The sequence below is a fragment of the Engystomops pustulosus genome, chromosome 1 (genome assembly GCF_040894005.1).
Source record: "Engystomops pustulosus chromosome 1, aEngPut4.maternal, whole genome shotgun sequence".
In the NCBI taxonomy this organism is placed as follows: domain Eukaryota; kingdom Metazoa; phylum Chordata; class Amphibia; order Anura; family Leptodactylidae; genus Engystomops; species Engystomops pustulosus.
The window spans coordinates 170,007,102-170,028,831 of record NC_092411.1 but is presented as its reverse complement, the minus strand read 5'-3'; the positions used below and the strand labels follow the sequence as shown (position 1 = coordinate 170,028,831).

General features: G+C 44.2%; 1 protein-coding gene across 3 annotated transcripts in view; it reads left to right on the top strand.

The window, feature by feature from the left end:
- Positions 1–21,730, top strand: part of LONP1 (lon peptidase 1, mitochondrial) — a 562,611-nt gene that overhangs the window by 146,594 nt on the left and 394,287 nt on the right. For all 3 annotated transcript variants that reach the window (XM_072113845.1, XM_072113844.1, XM_072113842.1), the window contains exon 5: positions 1,911–1,972. In XM_072113845.1, coding sequence (XP_071969946.1) covers positions 1,911–1,972 — 62 coding nt within the window. The remainder of the gene's footprint in view (positions 1–1,910; positions 1,973–21,730) is intronic.

Sequence of the window (21,730 nt, the reverse complement as noted above, 5' to 3'; positions counted from 1 at the left end):
ACAGGTGGGTCTTTTTTGGGGCCATGCTGAAGTGTGCAGCTGTGCTGGGTTGCACTTCAATCCCACGGGAGCCTGTAAACGAGTCGGAGCTAATGTGTGCTGCGACCGCTCGCCTCCATAGCCAGGCCATACCCCTCCATTTCTTATTTATGAGGCTAAGTTAGGTTCTACAGTGAGCTTCTAAATATAAGGGACCTAAAAGTCTCCAAGTCAATTCTGATATTAAGGGGGTGTCTGTTTGGGAGTGAGGATCAGATAGGCTTTTAATACCAGCTTTAATTTGACTTTCACTTGCTGTGAAGAGTGCCTCCTGTTTTGTCCTTTCTCTGGTTAGGGGAGTGGGTAAGGTGTTATTCTGGATTATGATCCCCTCTGTAGAATGGTCAGCCAGATCAACTATAGAAGTAAGTCGAAGGTATATCGTGTCATCGATATCTAAACACTCTAGAAGTTTGTATTTGTTGCCAAGTATAATAGTGGGAGAACCTCTGAGTAATTATTTCGAACTGTAAGTTGTAGCTTAGTGAAATATTTCTTGTTTGAAATGGGCATGAATGGGGTGGTGTGTGGTGTTACTTTGTTCGATCTTTCTTGTAAGGGATTCTTGTTCATGTTGTATTAGGATCAGGTTCTTATCTTGCATATCAACTAACTATTGATGTTGGTTTGGTGTTTGCTCTAGGCTTAGTACATACTTATATGTTTTTTATGATTCCATATTGTCTATAGCTGGAGTTAATTTGGTCCCCTCTGTCCCACTGTAATTTATTGACTGACTTATATATCAATTCATTTCCCTCTCTCTGTTATTTATTGCTCAGGTATCAATTTATTCTATTGAATTCCCTGTTACAGTCAGGCCACAAACCTTTGGCATGCTCTTTAAAGAGGACCTGTCATTGGTTCTCTTCCACTAAAGTATTAAACTCCCCGTCCACCTCCCCGTCCAGTACTAGTGCGTCCCAAGCTTAAAGGGAACCTACCACCATGGATGTACCTATAAAGGTAGATCGGGTGGTGGGTTGATCTATAGGAAGTGAGGATAGCCCTTTTAAGTGCTAATCCTCACGTCCCCAAATTTTTTTTATAACTTTTATTTGCCTAATATGTACATTTTCTAAAGAGTATACTGGGGCGTGGTGCAGCCGAAAATTTTCGGCGTGCAGCAAAGAGCAGGCCCGTGGCTGTGCAGCTTCGGAGCAGTAAACGCGCAGCCGCAGGGGCCTTCTGTTCTGAGCACGCACAGACAGCAGTTTTCGCAGACAAGGGCGCGCAGCTACCAGGAGCTGCGCGTCTCAGCTTTGACTACTCCACGCTCCAGTAGCCTCTTTAGAAAATTTACATATTAGGCAAATAAAAGTTATTAAATTGCGGGGACTAGAGAATTGGCCCTTAAAAGGGCTATCTTTACAGGTAGATCAGTGGTGGTAGGTTCCCCTATAATTTCTTATATCTTTTGCATGGCGGTATTTGTGTAAAAAAAAAAAAAAAAAAAGTAAGTTTGAGATATGCAAATTATCTTGTGGTGCTTTGCAGAGCACCATCAGGCTCCAATGTAATATAATTTATGCCCACCCCAGGGCTGTACCAGCTGGGTTCTGAGACATCACCGGCTCTCAGAACGCAGCTGGCATTACATTTATGTGAAGCCTGATGGTGCTCTGCAGAGTACCGCAGGCTAATTTGCATATTTTATCAACTTATTTTTCGCAAGAATGCTACCATACAAAGATGTAAGAAATGAATCTTGGGACACAGGGAAGGGACGGGTAAGTACGTAATAGTCGTCTACTATCAGTTAATCTGATGGTAGATGTCCTTTAGATTTAGTGATTTGAAACAGGAACAATAACATTATGCATTTGCTTAGATTATGTGATATTTTGTAACTAATCCTTCTTATTTTTAAGGCTTTTACTGCTGAAATTGTGAAGACCATCAGAGACATCATTTCTTTAAATCCTCTGTACAGGTATGTTTCTTTTCATTTAGCAGATATATTGCAATTTTGGTACCAATACTTAAAAAAGGGTCAAAAAGCAATCTTGAACACTGCAGACTTGTCTAACGTTTGTTTGTTTGGAATATTTGAGGGGTTTGAGTGCCCAAACTGCAACCTCAAATCTCGAGGTGCCAACCAAAAATTAAAGCAGTAACTTATTTCTTGCTGTTCTTCAACAATGTTCAAATCATACTGGCGTCTTGAGGACACCAACACAGTAGAAAAGGACTGCAGGTGTTGGTGTCCAGGTGTTGGTGTCCAGCTAAGACTGCAGGTGTGGTATGAAGACTGACAAGAAGGTAGATCGCAGCACATCCGTAAAACTTGAAGCTTTGTTTAATAATAGTTAAGAAAATAACAAAGAAGGACAATAATCGCCTATGCATTTCGAGCAATTAATGCTTTTATGTTGAATCATTTTATTGAACATTGTAAAACAAGAACTCGCATAACATTAGACAGGAGCCTACATTAGTCAGTGTAAAACATACAATGTATGGTAAACATAAGCATATATCCAGGTCACACATTATGTCCCCAGTGGAGTCCCGAATGAGTATAATGCCTTTCCGGATGGAGAAGGGAGCGGTTTCTACAGTTCAACTCTCAAAAGAACCCATTATTTGACCGTTGCCTCCCCATCCCTGATAACATGTCAACCTACTCCTTTCCGGGTAGTATAACCGTTTAGTTTCCTGAGTTGCAGGGAACTGCGCTCCTGGAATGAGCGTGTTAATAAGACTAAAACACAAAACTCGACAAGACAGATAATTAGACAGATACAAAAGGGATAGTATATACAAGGGGGAGGGATCCTGTGGGGCGTGTTCCGTATAGTGGAAGGAGAAGCATCAGGGGTTCCCCGTCTTCCGCAGAGAGGCTACAAGGGCTTTAGGGCAGTCTATCCTGGGGCCTGCTCTTCGAAGAGGGCCTTGAAGTCCTGAGAGTCCCTAAAACTCATCCAGGGGGACCAAACGTGAAGAAACTTTTCATGGCCTTCAGGTGTTAAGATAGCTAGTTCCTCCATGCGGAACAGGTGAGACATTTCTGCGGCCCATTCGGCTAGGGAGGACATGTGGTAGACCGCCAGTGGCGCGGTATTACCGCCCTGGCTGCAATTAAACAAAAACGTAGTATGTCCTTCTTTTGAGCTCCGATTTGAGACCAAGGGGAAGGCTAAGTGCAACACTGTCGGCACCCGGTACCATCGTGCGACTATCTTATATCCATTTTCCTGTGCTGAGCAAGCGGAGGACATCTTATGCGTAAATAGGAAAGATTTGTCCCAGTCTTCCTGTGACAGGGGGCTTCCCAGCTCGCGTTCCCAGCTCCTAACAAATGGGAGTTCTGAGGTCTTGGAGTCATCCGTCAGAATAGAGTAAATTTGGGAAATGGCATGTGGTGGGGCTGCGTCCAGTCGAAATAAACCCTCAAAGGCTGTAAGGGAATCGGCGAAGGCCGCCGAGTCTCCCGCCCCCACTATAAAGGACCGTAATTGTGAGTATTCGAACCATGAACTACCCGTATGGCCCTGACGCGGATTAAAGTCCTTATGGAGAGGCAGTGGAGATCCCTGCAGTAGGTCGTACATCCGTGGGTCCTCTAAAACCCCCCAGCCCAAAAAGGACAGCTTAGCCATTCCCGGTTGGAATCCCGGGTTCCGGAAGATCGGGGTGAGAGGGCCAAGCTCCCGGGACAAGCATTTCTTCGCTATAAGTGATCTCCACAGGCGCAGCGCGTCCCTTAGCAAAAATGCCTGGGGCGCCGGCGCAGTGAAGGTTCCCGCTGGAACCCAAGGCAACAATTTAAAAAGTGATGCTGAACATGTTTGTTCCAGAGCGACCCATTGTTTGGATACCGTGTTATACGTCCAGTCAAGCAATCTGAGGAGCAATGATGCTCGATGATACAGTTTAAGGTCAGGGAGGCCTGCCCCCCCCCCCCCATTGACTTTGGTCTAATCAGCGTCTTCCAGGCTATTCTAGGGCGTTTGGATCCCCAAATGAATCGCAACATGGCAGATCGTAAAAATGCGGAAAAAGCCCGCAGGGGGTAGAATCGGCACGCCCTGAAAAATGTATAAAAAACGTGGAAGCACATCCATTTTTAGGACGTTAATCCTGCCGAACCATGAAAGGCGTTTACAATCGTATGTTTGGAGATCTTTCAGGGTGCGATCGAGAAGGGGTGAGTAATTAAGAGTGTATAACTTCGACAGATCAGTCGGAATCATTACTCCCAGATATTTGAGGGACGTCTGCCGCCACTGAAAGGGGAAGTTGTCTTTAATGTGGTCCACCTCTGAAGCAGGAAGTGATATGTTGAGAGCCTCTGTCTTAGTATAGTTGATTTTAAAGTCACTAACCGCGCTATATCTCTTGAACTCTTGTATGAGCGACGGGAAAGAGATCCTTGGTTGCGAAACATACAACAACAAATCATCTGCGTACAACGCAGCCTTACAATGTCTGGATCCCATTGTGATCCCATGGATGTTGGGGTTTTTCCGGATAGCTGTGGCTAAGTGCTCCATCACTATGACATATAGTAAGGGCGAGAGCAGGCATCCCTGTCTAGTGCCATTTCTGATGGGGAAGGACCCGGAAAGGTTCCCATTAACTCTCACCCTAGCAGTGGGATTGGAATAGAGGGCTAGAATCTTTCCCAGGAACCTAGGACCCAGCCCGATCTGCCTAAGTGCCGCCGTCATGAAACCCCAGTGGACCCTGTCAAAGGCCTTCTCCGCTTCCACGGATAGAAGACAGGTGGGTATGGAGCGCGCCTTCGCGTGTGACATTAAGAGAATAGTTTTGTTTAAGTTATCCCGTGCCTCCCTTCCCGGGATGAATCCGACCTGGTCAGTGTGTATTACTGACGGATGTGGGGGGCCAATCTTTCCGCCAACACCTTAGAAAATAGCTTCACATCCACATTTATTAGGGATATGGGTCTGTAGCTGGCTGGGAGCGAGGGGTCCTTACCCTGTTTGGGTAGCACGCTAATGTGGGCTTCCATGTTACTGGGGGAAAAGCCTGACTCCGATGATACAGCACCGTATACCTTGGCTAACAAGGGGGACAGCAATTCTCTGAATTGTTTAAAGAAGGCCGGTGTAAACCCGTCCGGCCCTGGACTTTTACCAGCGGGTGTGTCTTTAATCACCGCAGAGACTTCTGCCTCCTCTATATCCTGCTCTAGTGTATCGGTGACTTCCATGGACAAGACTGGTAAGCTTGTCTCCGCCACGTACGAGTCTATGAGGGGTGTTTGGGAAGGGGACGATGTCGAACCCTTTGTATCCCTAATGTTGTATAGATAGCTCTGAAACCGAACCCTATGTTGCAAGTCAATTAATGCTTTTAGTCATAGCAAGAGCATTAATTGCTTGAAACACTGAGAATGTGTATATTTTTTGAAAAATACATTCACGTTCCAAAAAATTGTAAATTTCAAAATTGCGTGCAATTTTTTTTTTTTTTTTAACTGGAGAATGCTGGCTGGCTATATGCAGGGAGCTGGTGCTGGCCATAAACTGATGGGCAGGCGACTGGCTATATACTGGGGGGGGGCGCTAAGGAGCTGGCTAGTTATATACTGGGTGGAGGCTGTGACCGATGCATTTTCCACCCTAGGTTTATATTTGAGTCTTTTCCAGTTTTTTTTGTGGTACAATTCTGTACCTCAGCATATATTCGGGACGGCTTATGCTTGAGTATACAAGGTCATTTAAAAACCGCGTTCAGCACTTTAGGTACGAGGGTTTCCAAGGTAGTTCCCTTTGCTTTAACAGGCGCTCCGTGTCGCCAAAACAAAGGGGTGATGGAACATGATCAGTGATAAAAAAAAAACCAAAATCCATTTCTACATGGCCCATCTCTATAAACTGTTTAGGGAACGGATGGTTCTTACTTTTTACACACATGGTGTAACAGTGCTGATTAAACTGTTTTTTAAATTCTAGTGTGGTTTCTCCCACATACTATAAACTGCATGGGTAACACAAAAGGTTGAGCTGTCACATGTAAGGAAATGCTTTATGTCATACTGTACATCTCCATGGGTAAAGTATGGACTTTTAGCCATCTGTTTGTCTATTGGTTTTGGTAGGGCCCACAGTAGGAAACTAATGGGATTTTTTCATTTGGGGATCACCGTTTCACTGTTAGTTTGGACCAATGTTTCCTAATGATATTAGCCATGGCATTGTTTCTGATGTCATACAGTATGTGGAAACAAATGTTTTTTTTTTTTTGGTTGCAATTAATTCCGTATATACTGCTGTATAAGCTGAGTTTTTCAGCACAGAAAATGTGCTGAAAAACCTCGCCTCGGCTTATACACAAGTAAATTAACAATTAAAAAAATTAAAAAACTTAATACTCCCCCCGTCCTCTCCCACACTCTACTCACCCCCATCTACCTAATCTTTTGCCCCCCCCCTTCTTTACCCCCTCTGTCTCCCATCTTCTCTATCTATACCTGTTATGCAGGGCCGGATTATAGGCGGAGCTCCCGGGGCTCGAGCACCGGGGCCCCCACCATCTTGCCCCCCCCCCCCCCCCTAGGGCACCCACCACCTCCCGGGCCACTCGTCTGAGATGTCCGCTCCCAGACTCAGGTGACCGCCTCCCCGCTCATCTCCCTGCACGACAGTGACGCCCCCGTCACAGGTGACACCGCCTCCACCTCCCAGGCCGCCCCCTCAGCACAGGTGACACAGCCTCCACGGCCGCCCCCCTCGGCACAGGTTACAGCCCTCCCGCCCGGCGATCCCCATGCATGCGTGGCCGAGCAACCAACCCCCGCTCGATTGCCCCGCCCCCCGCTCCCGCTCGAACAGGCACCCACCGCCCCCCCCTCACATCCCCGGCCGAACAAGAGAGCCCCGGCACAGGTGACCGCCTGCCGGCCCGCCCATCCCCCGCCATGCATGGCCGTAACATCAACCCCCCCCCCGCTTGAACAATGACCCGCCGACCTCCCCGGCCGAACAAGCGACACCCCCCCCCCCACTCCGCTCCCTGCTTGAAAAAGCACCCGGCGCCTTGCTCCCCGTCTGAACAATGTACCCAATGTATATGGGTATAGAGGCTGTGTATATGGGTATAGAGGCTGTGTATATGGGTATAGACGCATCTACTCTGTATAGACGCATAAGATGCATATACTGTATTTATACATGCATATATGTGTGTACATTTAAATTATATTTATATATTATGCTGGGTATATGGTATGTATGTATATGCTGTATATACTGAATGTGTGTGTATTTGCTGTATGTGTGTATATACTCTCTGTATTAGTGTATAAATGTATATGAGTGCATAAATGTGTGTGTATATATGGGTGCAAGTATATGCGTGTAGAACTTTATCTGTGTGTATATAAAGGTGTGTATATATCAGTGTGGGGGATGTATATCTGGCCCCTGTATGTAGCTGTGTTACTGGGGGCGAGGCGGCTGTATGTAGCTGTGTTACTGGGGGCGAGGCGGCTGTATGTAGCTGTGTTACTGGGGGCGAGGCGGCTGTATGTAGCTGTGTTACTGGGGGCGAGGCGGCTGTATGTAGCTGTGTTACTGGGGGCGAGGCGGCTGTATGTAGCTGTGTTACTGGGGGCGAGGCGGCTGTATGTAGCTGTGTTACTGGGGGCGAGGCGGCTGTATGTAGCTGTGTTACTGGGGGCGAGGCGGCTGTATGTAGCTGTGTTACTGGGGGCGAGGCGGCTGTATGTAGCTGTGTTACTGGGGGCGAGGCGGCTGTATGTAGCGGTGTTACTGGGGGCGAGGCGGCTGTATGTAGCGGTGTTACTGGGGGCGAGGCGGCTGTATGTAGCGGTGTTACTGCTGGGATAGTGCAAAGGAAGCAGGAGGACGTGTCTGTACGCTACACTCAGTGGGGGCCTCCACCAGATTTTGCGCCCAGGGGCCCCCACCAACCTTAATCCGGCCCTGTTGTTATGTATATCGGCAACATTGCTTGCTTGAACTTCACCGCAACGATTAACCTCTTGTAACAAAGATAACGGATTGGCTGTGGTCAGTTCTTACCTTTCTTTTTAAAAATGTTTCCTCTTTACATGTTTAAATTAAATGTTGGCTTGTTAACCATGCGTGTCCTAAAGGCAAATAATGCTTAAATCTCAGTTCACTCAATAAAGCCTTGAATGACATAAAAAAAAAAAAAAAAAAACTTAATACTCGCCCTCCGGTGTCCGGATCCTTGACTCCCGATCTTCGGCGCGGTTCCCAGCGGCGGCTCCTCTTCTTTCTTCTCTGGTCGGCAGAGTCACATGCGATCATATACCTGTTATGCAGGGACGGATTATAGGCGGAGCTCCCGGGGCTCGAGCACCGGGGCCCCCACCATCTTGCCCCCCCCCCTAGGGCACCCACCAGATCGCACCTCCCGGGCCACTCGTCTGAGATGTCCGCTCCCAGACTCAGGTGACCGCCTCCCCGCTCATCTCCCTGCACGACAGAGACGCCCCCGTCACAGGTGACACCGCCTCCACCTCCCAGGCCGCCCCCTCAGCACAGGTGACACAGCCTCCACGGCCGCCCCCCTCGGCACAGGTTACAGCCCTCCCGCCCGGCGATCCCCATGCATGCGTGGCCGAGCAACCAACCCCCGCTCGATTGCCCCGCCCCCCGCTCCCGCTCGAACAGGCACCCACCGCCCCCCCTCACATCCCCGGCCGAACAAGAGAGCCCCGGGCGGTCGGATTGTTTAGTATTCATTCAAACATTACACACAGAGCTGCAATGTCCTATATTTGTATCTGGCTATTACTGCCTATATTAGGGCTAGCTCCGTCTGGAGTACAGGGCTAAACTTTTAACTAATCATTAGTTGAACTCATCTTATCTTCACTTTGCCAGAGGCAATATTCTGTAAATAAATTTTCCATGCTACGTTTTTTTTGTCCTTGATCTTCTGACAGGAGCTCTGAGGGAGCCCTCAAACTAAAATGTGGAACATCTTCCTTCCATCTCCTTGAATTTGTTGATGCTTGGAGATCTCTTCACTCCAAGACCATGATTATACCTACTACTGTCCTCTCTGTTGGACCTATTATGGCAGTGGTGGCGAACCTATGGCACGGGTGCCAGAAGCGGCACTCTGAGCCCTTTCTGTGGGCACCCGGGCCATCGCCCCTGCACACCAGACAGGACTCAAAGAATCTTAAAGTGATACTGACTTTGCTACTTGGGACTGTAGGAAGAGGGAGAATGTGTAGACAGGGCCAAATTATCTTTGGAGGACCTCTTGCTGGCCCCATGATTCTCTGTGTGCAGAGGGACACTGGAAAGAAGCTAGAATAATGCAAATTTTCCATCTTTCTACTGTGTTGCTGTCCTCAGGAGGCCAATATGATTGAAAGTTGTTGAAAAACGGGGAGGAATAAGTTACTGCTTTAAATTTTGGTGGCACCTCGCGATAAATAAGGGGGGTTTGGGTTGCAGTTTGGGCACTCGGCCGCTAAAAGGTTTGCCATTACTGTATTATGGTATTGATTGGCTCCTGATCAGCCATCATATGCTGGCATGGCATCATAGGTCCCTTAACTATATCTGAATATGACTATATCTGAACTGAAGACTGAACGTAATTTGTTTCTGTTTGTATTGGAACACTTAAAAATGCCAAAAGAATGCACTACAATTGGTAACTTTTGAGAGTGAAACTGAAAAGAAGCACACGATTAGAAATCTTGAAACTAGAATGCCCAAACTCAGCAGGTTTTCTCAGGGTTGTCTTCTGATAGAGAACAACTCGGTTCTTTGTTATCTCAATCTTCCATCATATTTCATGATAGACAGCGGAAAACATATCTATGAGTATGCTGACAAATGTGGTCGACCCTTAGCTTCCCAATAGGACAGGTACCACAATCACAGGTATGGGGTACACAAGCATTGAGTGCGAACATTACGGGACCACATACCACAACTCATTTGGGGGGGAACCACTTTTTCCCCACTCCAAGAGAACCCATTACATGTGGAAGCACACAAACCCCCATACCAAGAGAGGATCTAGGAGTACCAAGTATGAGTACTACGATTGGGACAAATCAGGGGATGACAACGAACCCCATAACAACAGCTATGACAAATATAAGTCTGGCACCCAAGACCTCTTTTTTAGGGACACCGGTCCCCAATATGCAACTACGGGACCGAGAAAAATGGGGGTTCAATGGGAAATAAATGACCAACGGGAAGATCCTGACATTAGAACTCTTAATGAGAAAGACAAATTAGTGATCAACATTTCCTCTTACACCTTGGATGAGGATGAGCTAAGACTACTACGAAAGGGACTATCCTTTACCCCAACTCCAATATTTGATGGCTTTAATTGGATAAAAGATATTAATTTGTTCGCGCGCAAATTAGCACTGCATAAGCAACATCTTAAATGGGACGATGAGATCCGGGAAAAATGTAGAGATGAAAAAACATTGCAAATCCTCTTAGATTTAGAGGAAGAGAACATTAACCGCCCACTAGGCATTAACCCACCTCTGACACCTTTAAAACCCAGGTCCAGAAATACACCACCATTCTCTCTTTACCCCATAATAGAAACATTTGTTCAATTAGTCACTAAGGACATTAAGAAATTAAAAATATACAAAAACAAAACCGATTCGAACCTAAGTCTACAAGAACAACAAGCTCTCCATAGATTGAAAGAAAACAATCAAATAATTCTGAAACCATCGGATAAAGGTGGTAACACTGTTGTAATGGACTGTAAACCATACGTAGATGTGGTAAAGAAAATCCTAGAGGACAGGGACACATATGAAATATTAACAAGAGATCCGACTAAACAATACCTCAGTGATCTGAAAGAGATCCTAGATGATGGCCTTGGCAAAAATCTAATTACACTGGATGAATATAAATATATCTACAACAATAAACCGACCATATCAACCATGTATGCCCTTCCGAAGGTACATAAACAGGTTACCCCCATACCAGGTCGCCCGATAGTGTCAGGCACAAATAATCTGACACAAGGTATTAGTGAATATGTGGATAACATCCTGCATCCATTCGTATCCACATTACCTTCGTATCTGAAGGATACGAAGGATGTGATGAAATAAAATACAAGACATTCGGGTACCTCCAGGGACATTCCTAGCTACCCTCGATGTAGAAGGGTTGTATTCAAATATCATACATCTGGGTATCACTGCAGTCAAAAGCTTTCTGGACACCAAAGGGACACAATTCGCGGATCATAATTATTTTACTTTGACACTTCTTGATTTTCTACTTTCACATAATTACTTTTTGTTTGGCGGTACCTTTTACCATCAGGTGAAAGGTACTGCCATGGGCACTATTTGCGCACCTACTTAAGCAAATTTATTTCTTGGGTGGTGGGAATCTGTCTATGTTTTAATGACAAAAACACGCCACACACTGATCACATTTTATTTTGGGGTCGTTATATAGACGATATCCTCATCCTCTGGAGCGGAGATAGGGGCAACTTTCACAGAATGGTAGACACACTAAATAGAAATGATATAGGGATGAGGTTCACGCCTGAGATTGACGCATCAAAAATTAATTTCTTGGATCTAACTATAAGTATAAATCACCTTGGTGACTTGGAAACTGCAGTATACCGAAAGGCCACATCAACTAACAGTTTATTAAACTGGCAAAGTTGGCATCCTAAGCCCCTAAAACAGGGTATCCCAATTGGCCAGTATTTGAGGGCCAAACGGAATTGTTCCTCGAATGAGGCTTTTGAAACTGAATCGAAAATACTATATAAGCGATTTCTTGATAGGGGCTATCCCAGGAAGACTCTAAAACGAGCCTACAAGAGGGCCAAACAAACAAACCGAGATGCCCTAATATCTGAAGTAAGAAGGGGACAAGAAGAGACCAAGATAGTACGATGCATAGGGACGTTTGACTCACGATCCGGAGATATCCTTAACATTCTAAGTAAATACTGGCCTATTTTACTGTCGGATGACGACCTGAAAGAGGTAATCAGCAATAGACCCAGCATCACCTATCGCCAGGGTAAGAACATTAAGGATACCCTTGTTCATAGCCATTTTGAACCCAAATTGAATAAGAAAGAAACATGGCTATCAAAATCATTAATGGGTTCCTATCCCTGCGGACACTGTAGTTTCTGCAAGTATATGTTAAAATTGAAGGAATTCTCTGTTGATGGTAAGACCTATACAATCCGAAAGTTCCTGAACTGCAAAAGCACCTGTGTGATTTACATAGCACAGTGTGCCTGCCCAAAAATATACGTGGGAAAAACAGTTCAGGAACTGAGAAGAAGAATTTCGGCACATCTTAGTACAATTAGGACGGATAAGGAAACATCCCTAGCAAAACATGTCAAATTAAAGCATGGGGGCAATATGAACCATCTGAAATTCTGGGCTATAGACCAGTTGAAAATAGGCCCCCGGAAGGGTAATATAGACAAACTGTTACTTCAGTTGGAAGCTCGATGGATAGAGCGACTAGAATGTTTGAGCCCAAAAGGTCTGAACGAAGGTTTCACCTTCTCTGCATTTCTGTGAAAATCACTAACTCCAGTACCGGACACCTATACCTTGCTTAGATAAGAAGACAAGCTAAACCTTTCTCAATACCCATAATGAACAAATTTATAAGTTTTGGCTCGCAATAATCCAACAAATCATTACACTCTATAGAAAATATGCCAATTGATTGTCATCAATAAAAATGATAGGCTAATAATAGCCATCACTAATAAGTCGATACATCAACATGATGGAATTAAGGTTCTAATAGAGGAGAAATTTAAATATAATATATTATTTCCACTGTTAGAAATAATGATAAAAATAATGGACAACTTCTAAGTCCTGGCACATACGCGCGACTATCTTTTGCAGGTTAACTCGAGATTGTCTAAGTTCATGCGCATGCGTACTACAACCGTACTGAAATTGCGAGTTAGAAATATCTCCAAGTCGCTGCGCATGCGCACAGATACCTCACTAACACTGCGAGCAGGAGAAAAGTCTAAGTTTTCGAGCATGCGCACCATTAATATTTTTCGAACTCTAAGTCCTAGCGCAGGCGCACCTGAATGAATCTCGCTAGAAGGCAATTGGGTAAAAGCATTTGTGCGCAATCGCAAGAAGCACTGGATTGGGTAAGATCTAACCAATGGACTCATTGAACTGTCGAGATCCCATTGGTTGGAACGTATTAGGAGTTACCATAGGTTTACTCTAAGTGGGTGTTTATCATGACGACACAAACGGAGGTTATAAAGGTCGGAGCTCTGTACGGGCGAGCACACTCTAGCCCCGGCACCCCTGAGGACGCCACTTATGTGGCGAAACATGTCGGGGGGGGGGGGGGGCGGTAGTGTGAAAAAGATTTTAGATAGCAGGCGAAGTGTGTATGTGACTTACAATGAGTGAATGATGATGAGGGAGAGCTTAGTATAGAATGATCAATATTGTAAGGTAGTGCCATACTCAGTTGAAATCACAGTGACCGAAATAACTTCAACTCTAGCGCTTCCACAAAATAGCGAGTTGACTGGCAGTGAATCTATGACTGCGGATCAAACTATCGCTAGTGAAGTTGAAGTGTACTAATATGTCTGAGTTGGTACACACATGACAGAATACCACCAGGGCTAAGTGGATATGAGTCAGTGCATTAGCACTACGCGCCGATACTGTATCCATCCAGTGAACGAATATGCTACAAGTTGCCACATTGTAGCACCTTTGTTAACGATTAACTAAACAATATTTTGTATAGCCGTCAGGTTAAAACGCACCAGACTGACACCTGGTGGTGTCAAGCAATACCAAGATCCTAGGATCAGCCTCACTCATCTCACCACGGGTCACATAATAAAGTCTCCACGATGGCCTGCATAATTTTAAGACGTTAGAATTTGTCCAAATTGATCTATTTTCCTTTTTAAAGAAAATACTATTAAAAGTGAATTTTTAAAGACAAAATGAGTCTCAGTGAGGCCTAAGGCCTTTTTTGTGAATAGGTCGACCCTTAGCTTGACACTTTCACCCTAAGACACGGCTTACAGCAACTTACTACAGCCACCTTCTGGTAAAGCGAACTATTGGAATATTTGGCCCAATCTCTTTTGTTTAGTAAAAGCATTTTCCTTAAATGATCACTTCTTGTCCATGTATCTGCTTGTAGCGCATTTGCACTGCAACTGGTAGTGTTTTTATTCCACAAATTCATCACCCATAACACAACTTCTTACAGCATCTAAAAGATCTATTAATACTAATGTACGGCGTGAGGGGAGATGGCAATGTCTGCCACTAGGTCTTATTTCAGGGGAGGCCTTATATTTATAAGATTGAACAAAATTGTAGTAGGTCTTATTTTCAGGGAATGTCCTATTTTAGGGGAAACAGGGTAGTTGCAATATTGTGGTGCCAAATATCCTGGAAACTACAGACCTGTGAGTCTAATATCTGTTGTGGGGTGTGGGGGGGGGGGGATGTGAGGGGTTTGTTAGAGAGATCCTGGAGTATCTCATTGTTCATAACCTTATAACCCAGCATCAGGGTTTATGAGTCCTGCCATACTAATCTGATTTGCTTCTTTGAGGAGGTACGTTCCAGACTGGACCTGGTGGAGGCTGTGCATGTTGTATATCAATACTTTTTCAAGGCATTTGATAAAGTGCTGCTTAAAAGGTTGCTACATAAAATAAGACAGCTCGGACTAGGGGAAATCTGTTTATTTGGCTAAGCAATTGGCTTAGTGATAGAAAATTTCAATATTTGCAAATGATTCTAAGCTGCGTAAAGTAATTAATACAGGATAGTATAATATTACAAAAGGATTTGTGGAAGCTGGAGGAATTGGCGTAGAAATGGCTGATAATGTTTAATGTAGGTATATGTAAGGTTATGCACTTGGGCCATGGAAACAGAAAGTGCAGTTATGGTCTAAACAGTCAATCATTTGTTAACTGCCGCGGCAGCAGGACCCTTCGTAAATAAGCCCCATTGTGTTAAATTTTGGGCCCAAGTTTATAAAAAGGACATAGTAGAACTTGAACGGGTGCAGAGGAGAACCAAGATTTTTAGGGGAATCAAGGTACTAAAATACGCTGACAGATTACTAATCTTTTTTGTTCAGTTTAGAAAAAAGATAGCTGAGGGGAAACCTACAATGTACAAATACCTGAAAGGGTAGTACAATAACCTATCCTAAAAACCTTTTTATGCATAGGTCTGTGGCCAGGAAAAGTGGTACTACCATCGGCATAGAGGAGGATTCTTTACTGAAAGAGAAGTGAGACTGTGGAACTCTCTGCCGCAGGAGGTTGTTATAGCTCAGTGATGGCGAACCTTTGAGAGACCGAGTGCCCAAGCTACAACCAAAATACACTTATTTACCATGAAGTGCCAACATGGCATTTTAAGCAGTAACTTATTGCCACCTGTTGTTCCTCATCTTTCAATTGTATCGGCCCCCTGAGGCCATCAATACAGTGGAAAGAAGGAGGGCAAATTCAGACTTTCTCTGCAGAGGAAGAATGGTGGGTCCAGAATGAGGACCTCGAAAGGTATTACAGTTCTGTCAACACCTTCTCACTTTCCCCGCAGTTCCAAACAGCCAATGAAGTGTCACTTTAAAAAAGCTCTGAGAGCAGCATCTCTTAAGTTGCCTGGGACTGCAGGAAGATTTGGTGGATTTGGTCCTATTTGGGGAACTCTGTCCTGGGGTGATGGCCTGAGTGTCCACAGAAATGACTCTGAGTGCCACTTCTGGCACCAGTGCCATAGGTTCGCCATCACTGTTATAGCTGATTCTTAAAGGTCGGACTTGATGGACTTGCATCTTTTCCAGCCTTATATACTAAGATACTATGAAAATGAGAACATGAGTATTAAGAAGAATGAAATCCTTAAACCTAAAGAAGAAGAGAGGTGCCATAAAAGGAGGGGTACCTGTGGGTCTGCAGAAAAATAACTTACTGGGAATAAGTTAGGAAGTAGGAGTTCTCCGTATGGACAGTTGGAATATAATGCCTTATTTCACCATCTTGAAAGGCAGCCTCCTTAACACTAACCATGACTTACAAGAAACCTAGTAACATGATGTGGAATTATGCCAAACCAGTATCTGATTTAAACCAAATCTATCGAAGAAGGAGTTTGGCTGCCTCATATATATTATCCCACCTCACTTTAAAGGGAACCTGTCACCAGGAGACCCATTTTTAGCACTCCCCCAGTCCCCACAGAGCATAATGAAAGGTACAATATAACATATCTTTTTTTCTGTAAAATGAATGCACTAGGAACGATCGGAGCTTGCCAGAGTTTTTAATTCTTCGTCTATTGAAAGGCCAATTTGTAGAGACTAGTACGCGTATTGAAAAGCTAGAGAAGTCTAGGTTGGACCGACATTCTGATAGCTGCTATTTTCCCAAATCATACGAGGAAAGGCCAATGTATTAGGGTTTTTTTTTGTGTGCTACCTTAAAATTTTTTGCTATGTTAGACAGTTAAAAAGGTAATAATAATGGCATAGTATTGTGTATTAACCCTATGATCACCGCCGGCAAAGCTGCCAGCGGCATTAACGAGCCGGTGGCACGTAGGCGCTGCCATGTTGGCTTTGATCGTCACTCCCTGCGACGTCATCGGGGAGCGCAGATCCGTTGCCATGACAGCATCAGGTCACACAAAGATTCGAGGTTATCATGTTTTAGGCTATCTATTACAATGTGCGATTTGCATATTATAATAGATGGTGTACAAAATCCTCATATACTGCCGTACTGTAGTGTGGCAGTATATGGTAGTATCACTCAGACAACCTAGGGTTAAAGTACCCTAGGGAGTGAAAAATAAAGACACAAAAACAAAAAAGAGCCTTGTCCTCAAGGGGTTAATGAATTCCCAGTTTTCTTTTGGTCATTTTGATATATAATATGTATAGTCTCTGGTAAACGGGCCGACAGTGGCGATGCTTTTTGTGGTGTAGCAGGGGATTTTTTTTTTTTTTATTATATGGGGAAATGTGAATTTATTGTTATTATTATTAATATTTTGTGTGGTTTTTTTTTTTTTTACTTTTACATGTCCTCTACGAGGTCATAAAGGACCCTTGGGAGACATTTTTCCTTTTTTTACTTCACCATCCTGCAGCTCTGATTTACTCTCTATAGACCTGGCGTTCACGTGACTGCCACTGCTGCTCCTCTCTTCATCGCGCTCCTTCAGTGTGATGTTGTGAGGAGGAGAGAAGGGAAATGCGTTTCCTGCTAACGTGGGAGCAGTAGAAAATTGCAGTGATGTTAGTAGAAAACTGCAGACTGCAGGCGGTCCTAGGCGAGTTAAACTGTTCTCTAAAAAAAAACTCTGCAGACCCTGACGACTTTGGTGCACAATCTCTATCATGGTTTGGTTGAATTAATGCTTTCAAAATCTACGTCTTTTCTCCATTTTTGTACATAATTCTGATGTCCTTGTTCTCCTGCCATCTACTTTCTTTAAAGTATATCTACAGTCAAAATCCGTTCTGTTAAACCAGGGACAATAACTCATAGATCCAGACACTGTGAATGTTGTAACATTGTAATGTGTTATCCATGGCCTCCTTCCTTTTAAAATTATGCTAGTGAGCCTCAGTGATGACTTTTTACAGATTGTTACAATGAGCAAGCAGGTCTCCTTTCCCCTGTATTTCCTGTTGCTGATAGAAGGCAATGGGAGGATGGAGAGATTGTAGGAGGGTGAGAGATGTTCTGCTCATTGTAACAACTAGCGAAAAGACATAACTGAGTAGCTCTGGAAAAAGTTCCAGAGCCCCTTAAGCTCACTAGCATAATTTTAAAAATTTATTTTAGAAGGTAGCAATCCATGGTTACGACGCTTCAATTTATGAGCATGTGTCCCCATTTTAGCCAAGCTGAATTCTAATTTCCTGTTAAGCAATTGGGCATAGGAATTAGTAAATTTGAATGGGGATCCTCTTTAACTGAGGAATAACCGAGGTACAAGCCTTCCCGACTTTCAAAGATATCGGTGGCTATCTGTCATTTCCGGAGTTTTCGATTGGAAGGGGGGGGGGGCCTGAACCAATCTTTCCTTTGGGTTGCCCCTCAGTTTTGCGACCAGACACTCTCCTACATACTACTTGCAAATATTTCTCCCCTTGGGACAGACAGCTGTCTCGTGGCACATTCTCTAGCAGGTTGGGACCTCTCATGCACTTGTTTGACAATCTTACCTTTCCACCAGCCCTAGGATTGAACTCCTAATCTTGCGCAAGCAGGACTTTACTTGTTTAGCCGACCTTTCAGATAATTCCAATAACCTGTTCCCGTTGGTGACCTGACAGTGCATAAATTGGATATAAGGATCCCCTGGTTCGGCTATCTTCAGCTAGGACCCTAACCTTTATTCTGTGTGATTTAAGTCTCAGCTCCACCCTCTGCCATTACCTTCTTGACCCTACCTCTCCAACTCATAGTCTTCCTGCAATGACTACATTCCTCATGCCCTCAATGGTTTCCTCCAGTCTGTTGTTTGTACATGCCTGGGAATTGGAGCTATTCCAGGCTGCTGGAATGCCTGACTGAGCAGCTTGACCGGCTTGTAAAGTGCTGCACTGGTCGCTCTCCCAATTTAGGGATGTTTCTTCTGAGTTGAAGCTGTTCCAATGAGATGTTGTGGTAGCCACAATGTTCTGCAGGGGCTTTCTGGCTGCGCCACTACTGCCCGGTAACATACTAACTTGGGAGGTTTCGCTGCCACAGCTCGCCTTTAGGGGTAGCCTCTGGCATACTGCCGCCTTCCAACCGGTTTCAGCCTATAAAGGGCCTGCAGCTACAGAACCTGGAATGGTCTACACTGCAGTCCCAGAGGACCAGCAGCGATCCAGGGACCTCTTCTGCCTGAATCCGTTACTGTCCTGGGCGACTTTCCACATGTTTACAAGCGTCGGACTACCTACGCAGACACTGGGAGAATAGTCTAACAATTCTGAAATTTTCCAAAATGTCACTTTCCGGCAAACCCTTGGGAGCAGCTACCGTAACATAATTATTTTCCTCTTAAACTGTAAAAATTAAAAAAAAAGGTGGGAAAATCAAAAACAAAGAATTTTAAGAAGGCTTATTTCTCAAAGCAGCACTGTACCACGGTGCGGCGAACCGGCTTCACATATAAATATTACTAAAATGTTTAAACCGCAATACAGCAGTTTAGGGGAATAATGAAAATATGCTCTGGCACCATCTCACCCAGAATTTGAAGCTTACAAGTTGAATTTCATGTGGTAGGTTTCCTTTAAGTAAATCAATGCAAAAAAAAAAATAATGGGTCAGAACAGGTTGGACCCCTTTAGAATCTTATACAGAGTTTTGTGGTCAATGATTCCTACTCGGTATGGTCACCAGTTATAAGTGGTATACCCCGGGGTTCTTTGCTTGTGCCACTATTATTTAATATATTTATTAATGATATAAAGGTAGGAATTAACAGCACTGTGTCTATTTTAGCAGATAACACTAAGCTGTGTAGTGTAACCATCTATGGAGGATGTTCATAGGCTGCAGGGTGACTTGGACAAACTGAGTGTTTGGTTATCCACTTGGCAAATGAGGTTCAATGTAGATAAATGTAAAGTTATGGACCTGGTGGCTACTAATCCACAGACAACATATGTCATTAGGGGATTAAATCTTGAGAAGGACCTGGGCGTACTAGTAAATCATAAATTAAATAACAGCATGCAATGTCAATCAACTGCCTCTAAAGCCAGCAAGATCTTGTCATGTATCAAAAGTGGTATGGACTCTTGGGATAGGGAAGTAATATCCCCACTGTACCACTGTACAAGTTATCGGTTTGGCCTCACCTGGAATATGCTGTCCAGTTCTGGGCTCCGGTCCATAAAAAGGACGCCCTGGAGATGGTTCAACGAAGAGCCACAAAAATGAATGAATGAAGGGCTATGGAGTGTCTCGGTCATGAGGAAAGATTTATACAACTTTATTTATTTAGTCTGGAAAAGAGCCGACTATGAGGAGACATGATAAATTTATATACATATATGAATGGTCCATACAAAAATATGTTGTTAAGTTGTTCCAGATTAAATCAAATCAAAAGACGAAGGGGCACTGTCTCCGTTCTGTCTGGAGAAAACATGGTTTAATCACCAGATGCTTTTTTACTCTGGGAACTGGCAATCTGTGGTATAGCCTGCCTCAGGCGCTGGTCACAGCAGGGACAGCAGAGAGCTTCAAGAAGGGTCTAGATGTCTCTTTACACCTGAATAACATTGATGGTTATGTTATTTAGAATTGTTTCCCCTAACTCCCTTCCTCCAATCCCTTCCCTTCCTTGGTTGAACTTGACGGACATTTTGCCTTTTTTCAATCGTACACCTATGATAATTTCATACTATGAATAGTCAACCCTGCCTTTGTCTAACAGTCCTGCTGGAGGCTCTATCTGCAGAGTGCCTAGGTCATCCTAGTAGCTACCCCACCACCACCACATCTGCTGCAAATCTCTGGCACCCCTGACATTTGTCTGAGGTTCAACCCCTCTAACCTGTGTGTTGAAAGAAAAAATATAACCAGCAGCTAAAATATGGATCATGGTTTCTTCTTTTATTTAGTATAAAAAAATTAGCAATAACACAACATGGCAAGCCGACCAACACGTTTCGCCTCTAGTGAGTCTTAATTTGTGTAAATTACACATCCACCCTCTTGCTCATGAAACCCCTCCCACATGACTGCAGGACAGCTGTTCAAACACACATATAAAATATACAATTGAAAAATTTGAATCCATTTTCATGAAATGATGGTATCTGTGATTGTCACGGAGAGGACCCCGCCGCATCATCACGCAACTGTACGGGTTAATTTAGCCCACTCAAACTTGTGCTCGCCTTTCACTCAAGACACAAATTGAGCATAAATCACACCTCATACAGCTTCAGCGCTCCAGACCCACTGCCACCACTCATTGCATTTATATTGGGACCAATAAGTATCCCACTCTACATCAACTCTTGCTTCTCAAGCAGTCACCTTGTCACACCACTAGACATGCACACTCAGCACTTTAGCAGTCACACAGCTAACCACACTTCACAAGGCTATGAGTTCAAAGAGCATACAGGGACCAAAATTAAAGTGAAAAGCTTTAATGACAAAAAGTTGTTTAGTGCATTAAAGTTAAAAACGAAAGAATTACAAAATAAAAGGACACAACGCAGCAAACAGTTATAAAATAAAAAGGGAGAAAAATAACAGAAACTTACAACTTAAAGTAAATCCTGATTCCCTGGAGGTCGGAGATATATGGAACACCCAGCTTGTCAGGCAGCAGCCATAAAGTGAACCCCATTTCCTGTATTTCATATTGTTTTATATCTTCTCAGTTTGGTTCAGGTTTCAGAATCTCCCATTCATTAAAGGAAACCTACCACTTGTAGTGGCAGGTTTCCGATGGCAATACCGGGCACCAGCTCAGGGTGAGCTGGTGCCGGAGCTTATTTTAGTTAGTGTTTTAAACCGCGGTATCGCGGTTTAAAACACTTTTTAAACGTTATAGCCGGCGCAGGCAGGTACGCGCTCGGCGCTTACCGTGCACGCGGCTACATAGGAAGTGAATGAGAGCCGCGTGCACGGTAAGCGCCGAGCGCGTACCTGC